The 12,658-nt window shown below is 38.1% G+C and overlaps 1 protein-coding gene across 6 annotated transcripts; it reads right to left on the bottom strand.

Moving 5' to 3' along the window:
* Positions 1-1,323: 1,323 nt before the first annotated feature.
* On the bottom strand, positions 1,324-11,785 carry Mlc1 (Myosin light chain alkali). Of its 6 annotated transcripts, none has more exons than XR_011040276.1 (7): positions 11,660-11,785; positions 10,787-10,817; positions 7,621-7,929; positions 6,628-6,714; positions 5,214-5,266; positions 3,946-3,983; positions 1,324-2,301 (listed from the first exon to the last, which is right to left on the bottom strand). XR_011040276.1 is itself a non-coding variant. In XM_068352156.1 (6 exons), exons 1-5 carry the CDS (start codon positions 11,660-11,662, stop codon positions 3,949-3,951), a joined length of 465 nt encoding a protein of 154 aa, XP_068208257.1. In that variant the 5' UTR covers positions 11,663-11,785; the 3' UTR covers positions 1,324-2,301; positions 3,946-3,948. The 6 variants fall into 6 exon arrangements, 4 of the variants coding, with proteins under 4 accessions (XP_068208257.1, XP_068208256.1, XP_068208258.1 ...); XR_011040275.1 differs by having other exon boundaries at positions 3,936-3,983; XM_068352156.1 differs by lacking the exon at positions 5,214-5,266.
* Between the last annotated feature and the right edge of the window lie 873 nt (positions 11,786-12,658).

Consider the following 12,658-nt stretch of genomic DNA (forward strand, 5'->3'; position numbering starts at 1 on the left):
AATTTCCACGGAGGGGTTGATGATATCTTAAATGGAAGCACTTTACTTCTAATCATATCCAGACTGTTTAATAATTGTTTCACCCGAAAGCCATAAGGTTGAGGAGATTCTGGGTGCAACTCAAAGTATGTTGAGTGCCTTACAAGGCTTGCAGTCTGAAAGGCTAAAGAATTAGGGAGTTTGCAATCTAAAGCAATACCGAATAATAGAAGACATTCGGTAATGGTCTAAAGGTAACTCTCCAGCATCAACAAGGAGACTTGGGATAGGTGAGGTTCTAGACGCTACTGTGGACAATCTAATACCAGCATAATGTATTGATTCTAATTTCTTTAATCGGTTTGGAGTGGCTGAATATACTGTACAAGCAATGATGAAGGAAGAAATAAATGGTTCTCATGGCAAACAGCCTCTCTGTACCTTTCATAAAGCTTTATTAATTGAGGATCCTTTAAAATTGAAGCTATTCCTCAGAAGCATTTTAAATTAGAAACGTCGCTGCCTGGCAATCTGCCGTACTAGGGTACTAGGGTTCAAGTCCCGCTCAAGCTCGATAGTGTCTTATAGTGTCTGCCACCTCACCATCCTTGTGATCTAAAAATGGGGGTTTTGGAAAGCTTCTAGGTCTATCTGCTGAGTCATCAGCAGCCTTTGCCTTGCCCTCCCTGGTCTTAGCTTGGGTGGAGAAGGGGCTTGGCGGCGCTGATCATATGTATATATGGTCAGCTTTTAGGACATTGTCCTGCTAGCTAAGGTATTATCCCTGTTCTTTGCCTCTACCATTCATGAGTGGCATTTGAAACCCTTAAACTGGGAACAAAATAGGTTTTTTTAAACCTTTCTCGCCAATCTTTTGCCAATAAGGAATGAGAGGAGTACATGGGAGGTCACTTCAACATGTAACTTCCTGTGATTGGATTTTTCTAGATCAAGTTGCAACTTCTGATTGTCTGGAATTCTTGTGCTTCAAAGACATTTTTTAGTATTACAAATGTCTTATTTCCTGATTAGCAATGGTTCTAAAATAGAGTAATTGTACCAACGTATTCTGTAGTGCCGTGAGAGGCCATGTTGCAGGTAAAAGTCTAGTCAAGACTTGAACATATGTTTGAGAGTAATAAAACCATCTTTTTATGCATAAAATCAATCCAAGTGTGCGCAGCGGATAAAGATGCGCATATACTGTATACAAGTGATAATAACATGACCTTTTTCTTTGGTATCCAAACATTCATTGATAACCATTATCAATAACACTTTATGACTCTTTAAACTCTTTGGATATAATATTGAGGGAAGGAATGGATAAGAAAAGACTGTCGATGAAGTAGTTTTTGTTTTTATTGAGAGACGATAGTTAACTTAACCAATGTGTCAACAGACACCAGCTGATAACGATGCCATTCAAGCGGACTGACTGACTGACTGACTTGGGGCCTTGCTGACTGACTGGTCGACTTCTTTCCGACTGGCTGACTGTATGACACTCCCCCTGGTAGCCTCCTTTTTGGCATGAAAATAAGAATGAAAAAAAAGAGAAAGGTGGCTTGGCTCAGAGGCACTATTGGGCCAGACGGGAACCAAGGGCCGACACACTACCAAATATTGAAATCAGATGGATTGATTGATGTTTCTTCTTCGGGCTAATGTTCCGATTCTAGGGCGCCCACCGGTGGCAGGATGGGAGGGGCGGAGCGCCATCTTCTTTACGATTTAATACTTGTTTCTTTTTCTGTCGTAAAATGGCTCGTTAGGCCCCCGCCTTCCTCGGAGAGATGGTGTTTTCGCAGGGGACGGGGGCGAACTAACAGCGGATCATTCAGTGGTCACTTCAGGTCTACTTTCTCAACATAGGCAGTGGCGTCCGAAGGATCCCTTCTCGGCCCGCGTGGATGATGATAGGAACACGACGCTCAACAAGATAAGAGAGACGATCCATGGGATCTCCTGGAACACTACGCAGTCACGCGCACACTTTTACACACAAAACAGCACGCATTCCCGACAGGACAAAATGAGCATGTAATGGGTGGCTCACAATCGCTTTGATATTGTCTATTTATGATTATCAACATTTTTTCCTTCTAAATATAACTCTCTGTCTTTTCGTATTTCTAAGTGGATATGATATTACATTTATACATGTCTGTGGATGGATTTACCCCACAGAATGATTGTACACTGCACAAAGACACTCCGATTGCGGTGGTGTTGTACGCATGCGCACATTTCCCTGTGATGACGAAACGCAAGAAGATGGCAAAACTGCTTACAAGAGCGTCGTCAACTTCTTGACGAAAGCTGTGTGGTGAGGGGGAGAGAGAAAGAAAGAACGATTAATTCACCAGGTAAAATCGTCAGGGAAAACTCAACTTCAGGGTTGAGTTGTTCAACAAGACTCATGCAAAGAATATCAAGCAAATATTTAATACTGAGGAAATTATCAACATTATCTGATTATAAGAAAAAAATCTTGCTACGAAAATATTCATGTTTATCTTTCTGTACTATTTATGAAAATCACTTCTTAGATTGACTAAAGAAAGTGCTTTCTACGCATGCGTCCTCAAAGCTTCAAGTATTTAGCAGCATCAGAAGCAGCAGCAGCATCATCTACTTATAAAGTTTCTACAAAGCCTCACCAAAGCCTTACCAAATTGCTATTTATCTATTAGCAGCTTAGCGACTGGTTGTCCTCCAGTTGTAACACTCTAATCTAACAGACTTTTAACTTTTCATTTATTAATTAATTTACACGTACACGATAATAACACATTCACGAAAATAGCAAGAAAAAATATCAAAAAGCAAAATATCAAGTATTAGCGGACATGTATTTAAGCCAGCAGCAGTAATAGTACTCCATGAACTGCTCTGTATCTACACAAATACACATTGAATCTACTTATTTAAGACATTTGGTCAGAACGGATAAACAAAAGCATTGCTAAAAATTAAAATCGAAAACTCATGATTATACTTTCATAATTTGTTTAAGAACGCATATAAAAAAGAAACACATTAAGAAACAAAAGACAAGTGAACAAATATTGGCAAATATATAAGAGACCTTGAAGCGTTAATACATAACTGAAACATGCACGGTGTACGAAATGAAATAAAATAAAAACATAAATATACGAAAATAAAAGAGACAGTGACGTCAGTGATATTATTATTACGTGTAAGAGACGCAGAACGATTATGGTCCGACACACGACCTGATGATTCATTAATGCTTCGTTATGTTTTAATTGGTTACTTGAAATACTGCGTGATAGGATGGAGCAAGAGAGAGAGAGAGAGAGAGAGAGAGAGAGAGAGAGAGATAATTTAAAAGGATAAGATAAATAGATATAGAGATAATGAAGAGAGAGAGAGAGAGAGAGAGAGAGAGAGAGAGAGAGAGAGAGAGATTTAAAAGGAAAAGATATAGATATGGATAGAGATAATGAATTGAAAAGAGAGAGAGAGAGAGAGAATTTAAAAGGATAAGATAAAAAGATATAGAGATAATGAATTGAAGAGAGAGAGAGAGAGAGAGAGAGAGAGAGAGAGAGAGATTTAAAAGGATAAGATAAATAGATATAGAGATAATGAATTGAAGAGAGAGAGAGAGAGAGAGAGAGAGAGAGAGAGATTTAAAAGGAAAAGATAGATATATATGGATAGAGATAATGAATTGAAGAGAGAGAGAGAGAGAGAGAGAGAGAGAGAGAGAGAGAGAGATAAAAGGAAGAGAAGGGATAGAATATAAGAAAGACAGAGACAGGCAGACAGACATTCAAATAGATAGATAGGTGGATAAATAGATAGATAGGCGAGACAGAAGCGGTGACACGGATCAATGTAAAACACTGCTACCTGTTAAATCGGGCCAAGAATTACTTGCTACACAAAAGAATGCCTTCTTTTCACCACGAAAAACAACTTACAAACTGGTACCTTCTAGACCTTGAAGCTCAAAAGTTTCTTAACGAATGCTGCAAAAATAATGGATTCTGTAGATTTGTTTGCAATGCATAAAAAGGTAGGTAACAAAAATATATTTTTGATCATTTGAAAAAAAAAAAAATATTAAATTTTGATAAAAAAAAAATTATCATTATAAAAAAATCATTTCGTTCTTTATCGATCTTGGTCTTATGACTAAAATATGCCAAGATGATCAAAAATATATGAATGGAAAAGACGAGTGGTAAAAATATTGATTTCTCTTTGGCGCGTTTTTTCTTCGCTTTGTCAAAGACTTTGGCAACACTTGTAATCAACCTTTCTGGAAGACAAATAAAAAGGAAGGAAATAACCCGCTCCTCTTCAAAGGGGGCGGGTGTGTTCAAGTAGAATAAAAAAAAATAAAATAAATAGTGATCACTTCACAGACTCTTAAACTCCACTCGATTCAGAAATGGGTAAAGAATTTATAAACAAATGAATAAAAAAAAAAAGTCATGACAGGTATTATCAGTCACGACCGTTTCTTATGGAGGAGGGCAAAAAACAGCTTTCAAAATGTTCTAATTTCTTTAACTGTCTGGATGCAACATACTGACAAGGGGTCTAAAGCAATCTACAAAAGTTATGACAGTACGTCTAAACTGGTAATATACTGTCTATTTAAGAACCAAAGTCTAGGTAAAAAATAAATGTCTAGAATAGTAAATACACGTTAAAAAAAATCACAATCTAAAACAATAAATAGAAGTAAAATATGACAGACAAATCATGTCGCCACAATGTGGGACATCACAACCCCTCCTTGCAAGCTGGAGAGTAAGTCTAAAAGATATATGTATAAATTTATAAAAGCAGACATCAAATACCAGATGTCAATCTGTCATCAGGCAAGTGGATATGACATACACAAAAATAAAATGATGACAGACCTTCTATGTAATAAGATGAAAGTCACAACAATGCCTTATATATTAAGGCATCACTTCAGAACTCTCTCCCCAAAGAGATAGACGAAGCCTCTCATTGAGAGAGAGAGAGAGAGAGAGAGAGAGAGAGAGAGATTTCAACTCCTCACAAGAAGAAATCCAGATTGATAGATATAGATAGAATAAAAAGTTTTGCGATATAAAGAGCCTTTATTACCTCACTAGAAGAGGCATTCTCTGAGAGAGAGAGAGAGAGAGAGAGAGAGAGAGAGAGAGAGAGAGTCTTCGTCTCCTCACAGGGAAAGAGTCTCACCTAAACCTATTACTTACACAACGTTGACCTCCGTTTTAGTTAATGCCCTTGGTGAGTGCCGTTACGAACTCTGCAAGAGGAGATGCATTCCGGATGGTTAGGTCAAGAAAGTATAGGGAATAAAGAGGGGGGGTTTGTGTCTCGTAAAACTGGAGGGGGGGGGGGGAAGTGGGGGCAAATGGAAAATTGGGGGACAGGAGTTGAAAGACAACTCAGAGCAAGAATGGGAAGCGGTCTCTTGGCTTGTTATGGTTATGGCAAGTGAAATAGGAGTAAATAGTCCTTGTGGATTTAAAAGTAAACAGTCCTTGTGGATTTAAGAATAAACAGTCCTTGTGGATTTAAGAGCAAATAGGGTTTAATATAAGAAAACAGGAATAACATAACATGATATTAGAAAGAAGTAAAAAAAAAAAAAGAGGCAGCGAAGGGTGAATACCATGCAAGTCTTAAATGCCAGTACTTGTATTTGTTAAACAGGGTTAAAGCAAATGGAACTTAATAGCAGTTTCCCGTGTACTGGTCTTAGCAACTGACATTAGATAGGGGAAAGTCCGGTGACATTTTAGACCGTTTTCCGTACTGAAATTGTTGTATGGTACAATTTTGAGCATTTTCATACGCTGATGTCATAGCATTAGTGCTAAATTGTATAATCAAATGAACAAGGCCATTTATGACAATTGTTTTTTTTTAACTGACCTAGTTCGTAACATATGATAGAGAAAAAATATGATTATACTAATTTTGATAACCATCAAGTATTACGTTAATGGGGACGAAATTAACTTTTCAAGATGAATAATAATTGCGAAAGGAGCAATGAGAAAATTGACTTTAAGTCCGTCCAGGGAAGAGGTATTCAGCGAATAGAAGCAATAATAGCCTTAGCTACTGTCAAGAATATCTATTTTTATCTTTTTTTCAGAATTAAAAATCCATCAAAACAACAAAAAGTCAATTCCCTTTTTAGCCTCAGATATAAGTTCATATTTCAGAGAGCTAGTCTCTCATCAGCACTATTTGTTGTCCGTTTAAAACTAATTTACAGATATAAATGAAGGAAACAAGCATCTACATAACCAGTGAATGTCATGACAAAAAGTTGATATATTACAAGAAGTTACTGGCTACGGGAAGAAATTGCTACATAGATTACATTTAATTCTGATCAAGAGGCAGCAAAATATTGAGGAATAACTTGGATGTAGGAGTTAAAAGGTCTGGTAAAAGCAGGAGGTCAGAAATTAGAGAACTGGCAATCGATGAAAAAAAAAATTCTCTCGACAGTTCAAGAAGAAGATGGGTAGGTGGATGGCTACATCAGAGAAAGAGGGAGAAGAAATATGTCCCAGATCCGGCAGGGAATGTCGGCTGATGGGGGAATGGGGAAACATTTTTTGAGAGGACAATTTTGAAGATTATACTTACGCTCGTATGGGATGCAACCCTCCTCGTCTTCTGGGGGGCAGCACTCCTTAAGGATGGGTTCCAATTCGGATTTCTCAAGACGCTCACCTAAAACGAAAAAATTGAAGGAGTTTTAGATTTGAGGAACACTGCAAGAACTGGAAGACTCTCAAGGGATGAAGGCGGTTATATTTGAGAAACACTACAAAACGTAGATGGCTCTCAAGAGATGAAGACGTTTAGATTTGAGAAACACCACAAAAAGTTTAGGTCTCTCAAGGGATGAAGACGGTTAGATTTGAGAAACACTATAAAAAGTGGTTGATTCTCAAGGTTTGAAGACTTATATTTGAGGAACTCTTTACAAAAAGTTGATATTTTAGAAAGGTCCGAGATAAGGAATATTATGGAGCAGACATTCTAATTTATCATAAATGAGGAGCACTACATAGGGACGACGTTTTAAAAGGAAGTCTCCAGTTGAGGAACTTTACTGTTTTGAGTTTTTGAAAAAAAAATGAAGGACCTTAGTTAAGAGATACTTGTAGACTTGGCGCTGTCGTATAAGCTTATTAAAGCAGAGATTCTTTTTCAGAAGAAAATGAATTGAAATGCTGATAAAAATTCCTCACCCAGCCACTGAGAAGAACAGATTACTCAAGAGAATTTAAAATGGCTATAACAAGTTTACTTCGAGATTCAAAATGAATATAACAAGTCTACTTCAAGATTTGAAATAAGTAAAGTTCTATAAAGAATGACTCGCTGTGAAAAACAGACTGAATACTACTGGACCAACAAGATCAAATGAGCTGCTTGAAACGAATAGAAATATTAAACCTGTATCATTGAAGGAAATCGACTTCTTGATTTTATCAAGGCTAGATTCAACTTTTATAAGTTTTCATATTTAAGAGTATTAGGTCCCTTTCGAGCTACTTCTGGGTAAAACAAATGAACTCGAGGCTACCAGATAATGATGGCCAAGGTAGCAAGTCTTTCCAGTGATCTTACCAAGAGACAGGAGGATGTGTTCCAACTCAGCATACATCATGGTGCCGTTCTCAGACTTGTCGTAGAGCTTCAGGACTTCAATGAAATCTTCGTAGCCACCAGCATCCTTGTCCTTCTTGACCTGGGCGAACAGGGGCATGAAGTCGTCGAGCTTGATCATCTTTTCCTTCCTCTTCTCAGTGCCTCCGAGCTTCTCGATGGTGGCAACGGTGGGGTTCAGGTTGAGGGCGCGAAGGCAGTCACCAATGTAGAAGGCATCCATGGTGCCATTGCCCTCGAAGTCATAGATGGAGAAGGCGAATTTTACCCCTGCGAGGAACGGAGAAATGCCATTACAGAACTGGGCCGGGATCATGACGGAAATGACGAACAGGTGAACGTCATATTATACAACATTGTATGGACAGAACGATTAGAAGAGATAAATGACGTTAAAAATGGTCTTGGAAGAAGCAGAAGAGATTAAACTAACCATAATAACTAAGGTGACAGAATATGTATAAAAAGAGACGTACATAAATATTTCATCTGGTCAACTAATGGCATCTTGTGTGAAAATGTACATGAGAAGATATGAGGTGTTATCTCAATGTCTGTATAGCAAAGAGACATCTGCGTAAAACTGGAGAAAAAATGTAAATTTCGAACTATTTTTTTTTTCTTACAAATTTTGCGTACTAATTCTCACTAGAAATATATATACGCACACGAGGTGAATTTAAATTCGATAAAAATGTTAAATGTAACTAAGAATGTATTATGAAGATTTTATCAAGAAATTCTAAATGTGAAAATATATTCAAAAGCCGTCTTAAGTACTTCGACTGAATTATGTGAATACTATAAAATTAAAACGACAATATTATTCAATGTTGTTGTAAGCGTTCTCCTTCTCCATACAAAACCATCCATGCATACGCGCATTGACGCATATACGCGTCTCCAAGTAGCTCTTCCTAAGTAAACCTGACTCACCAAGGTGAAGAAGTGAGTAAATGTTTAGGGGAAGTTTTTGGCACTGTGGAGAGAGAGAGAGAGAGAGAGAGAGAGAGAGAGAGAGAGAGAGAGAGAGAGCTAGCTTATGCTGGCACTGGCACCTACTGTGCCCTTTTAACTCCGCCCCCTCCCCTAACTAACACTATCCGGTGTCGCAGGGAATAGTGCCGCGCCAAATATGGGGCCAGAAACCTTATCAGCAACACTTTTTTTTTTTTCTCTACTTCATCGAATAACATCGTCTGTTGGGTTTTGAGACGACTGCCACGAGAAAAAGTTGGTTCATTTAATTGGCAAACTTAGTGATCAGATCATTGAATTCGTCCTGACGTCACGGAGTGGTTAGTCCAGAAACTATATTCAATAATGGATAAAATGAACTACTTTAGATTAACAGATAGCATATGCTATCATTGATCACGAGAATTGTTTTTATTTTTGTAAAACCATAAGGGGTATTACATCGAACTTTAACTCGGAAACTAACTAAATTGCTGATAATCGTTAAAACGCCCTTATAAAGCATTTTGACATATGGACGCAATGCACTTTTACTACTATTAGAAGAAATAATTATATTATAATCTATACAATCTATCTACATAATCGAAGCAGTAAAGCAGTGGAAAAAAAGTCTTATAAGCTTGAGCACCCAGTGTCTTAAAAAGTTATTTTGGAGAAAATTTCAAAGATTCCTAAATGATATTGGGATATAATATTGCATCTAGGTGAACATTTACTAGGACGGAAATAATATAAGACTAGAAAACAACTTATAAAATAATTCACTTCGGCGAAACCGAACCAAAAGCTATGTAGCTTTCAGTGAATAAGTTACTTGAGAAACTAAAACTCAAGAAATAATTGAAAGATTTGATTGTAAGATTTCTACAACCTTCTCAACTGTATGAAGGAGTTATTATATTATTCATCATTAAAGTCCTTTCAGGAAATAATCGAAGAATTCTAAAGTACGAACTAATGGTTGAGGAAATAAAAATATCTATCATTGGATTTAGGCCATGTCACTTTTCGAAACCTTTTCAAATTACAATTCCTGTTTCAAAAATGATGAAATCCTAAGTAATCGTCTTTCTATTACAAGTTAATGGAAAGCGGACTGAAAAAAATTTTAAGTGAATAAAATTCACGCGTGTGAGAGGCTTAAGAATGCGGGCACCATCGTTGGCACCTGGCCACCCCCTTACTCGCCTGGTCTAAAATTAAGTTCTGCCGGCGTTGACGAGGCTAAAGTTTCACAGCAAGGTATCTCATTGCTTCAGCATGTTTTTTTCAATTCTTGAATGAATTTCACGAAATTTCCACCGGCCTTCATTTCCCAGTTTACATGCAATGGCACTACTCGATATATACTGAGAATTAAGTACTGAACACTGACGAGTTAAAATCGGGTCTAGAACGAATTCCTTTATGATTGTAAGCGACTGGTTGCTTATTAAAGTGAAAGATTTAGTTAACTGTTCATAATCGAGTTTAGATATTCAGTTTCTGGGACGAACAATAATATAGAAATTGCTGCAGCGAAAGCAATGCAAGGCGTATATAGTTCTGCAGTACAGTGCTTGTACAGCCTATGGTCTTCCATTAACTCGACAAGGTAAAAAACTTGACTGATATAAGAAAAGATTGCATCTCGACTTACAAATATTGAATATTGGTATTTCATGATTTGTTTGAAAGTTTATGTAGATACTTTTCGTCGGGAAGTGACCACCTAGAGATCATTTAAAGGGATAAAGTGAAGTAAAGCAAGCTTTTTTGGTGTAATAATTCTAGAAGCAAGAGACTAATATGAGCATTACATGAATGGTGAAGTTTTCAGAGCAGACTCAGGTTATGCATGACTGACTTGTGTTTTGAAAGATTTGGCTATAAGTGACAGGAATATGGTCGGGCAGTATGGAGTAGTCTTCAGAATAGACCCCATGTTGTAAACGGCTGATCTTCAGAAGAGACTCATCTTACAAGCGGCTGATATTTCAGTAAGTTAAAGGTGACTGAAGCGAATCTTTTCATAAAAGGAAGAATTCTATGAGCAGATTCAAGTTGTGTGTGGCTAACGCATGTCTTGTGTGTAAGGTAGTTGAAGTAGACTCAAATTATAGAAGGCAGAGGAGTATTTTGATCCATATCCTCAAGTGATACTTACTCTCAACATCACGAGCACTGAGATCCGCGGCCTGGGGAGAAAGAAAAAAGAAAACATGAAAATTAAAATAAAAGAAAAGTCATACATACTACTGTGAGTAAGTATGCCTACATATATGCAATATGAAAACATATGTCTGGACATTAGCAAAGCCCAGGTATATAACACATTCATGACCTTAAAATATGTACAAGAAATCTCATTTCAGCTTTGCCGTGAATTCAAAACCTCAACATAATCGAATGAAATTAAATAATAAAGATCTAAAAAACTCAAAAGAAAAAAATGAACGGACAGTATAATGAAACAGCCTCAACGCTTGGCAATATCTAGCAACTTTGTCTATAAATAAAAATCTTTAATGCAAAAAAAAAGAAAAAAAAGATTCTTCAAACTGAATGACTTCGCTGAAATGAATTACAATTCTGGGATTTAACTATGCACGGCTTCCTTTTCCAGCTAAATATCACTTTCATCTGACTTCAGTATTCATTGGAATGACAATCAAAAGGTCAAGAAGGCACATAGACCAGCTCGTGTTATTCAATGGAGGCAACTTTTAAAAAGAAAATGGAAGCTGAATTTCAACAGAGCACAAAATCTGTGGTGGTTTCAACGACACATCCACTGACTCGATGTAGAAGTTGTTGCGTTCTCACTAAACCAGAAGCATTAAATCCACCTAGAAAAAAGTCACGGTTCACTCAAAAATCATATTGAGGTAATAAATCCACGGGCCACTGAGTTACGGTATAAGTTTCAATATAACAATCATCACTGGAAGGGCAATGCTGGTGTCGGAGATGGGGTTCTTGATGAGTATCCCATAGTTGAAGTTGAAGAACACACTATTTCTCTATGTTTCAGACTTACCATCTTTTATTATTAGCCTCTAGCACACCACGTTACCGGGGCAAAAGGCAGACCTGAAGTGACTCCTGCTCCAGTGTTGCGGGTTAATTTTATACGTTGTAGAGGGCGCTGTTGTCGTTGCCAGTTGGTGGTATTTTTGGGCCGGAATGCCCGTCCCGGTTACATTGTCTAATCCTGGCGGCGACCGTCGGAGGGCCAGCCTAAACGGGCGCGCGCACTCTGCAAAAGGAAACTTGAGCCTTGTGGTTGTCGCTCGAGAGAAAGAGAAAGAGAGAGAGGGAGGGAGAGAGAAGAATGGGAAAAAAGGAAGAAACCCACAAGGTCCTCGCCAGCGGTGTCCACCATTCGTCCATTCCACTGCATACCCATAGGAAGAGGGCACGCACGCCATTTTCTCTTTCCTGCCGTTACTTAGTGGACAGAGGAGGTCGAGGCGACGAGGAACTCGGGCTAATCTCCACCTTAGCTGAAAACTTGAAGTTCGAGCTCAACTTCTTCCATTTCTTTCGGAAGACAGCCTGGGGTGTTGGCCCCGGTCTCAGAAAGCAAGGCTCAGGGAGGCCTGTGAAGGTTTTCCCGGCTGAGTGTCAGGTGCCCTCTAGCTACTGGGTCTAGCTCTAGCCTCATTTCAGATTCGCCACGTGCACCATCATCATCATCATCTCTCTTTCAGACTTCAGTATTCAGAAGACAGATAGGAAAACCTCAAGTACTGGGATGACACTTGAAGGGATTCGCTTTGCTATGTCATTACTGATGAGTATGATGACCGGCGATGTAGTTATTTTCACCGAGGAGGCTTCAAAGGCCCGAGAGTGGATGGGTATATTTTACGGGCCAGATGAGTAAGCGGTGAGTTTTCACGATATCATTTCACGCCAAAAGCAGACGGCGTTACTCAGTAAGAGACCTCGAAGTGCCCGTCTTGGTCTCTGCAGAATGATAGAAAATAAAAAGTGATAAATATAAATGGCCACCTAAGAATATTACCAAATGACC

The sequence above is a fragment of the Palaemon carinicauda genome, chromosome 28 (assembly GCF_036898095.1).
Source record: "Palaemon carinicauda isolate YSFRI2023 chromosome 28, ASM3689809v2, whole genome shotgun sequence".
Taxonomy (NCBI): Eukaryota; Metazoa; Arthropoda; class Malacostraca; order Decapoda; family Palaemonidae; genus Palaemon; species Palaemon carinicauda.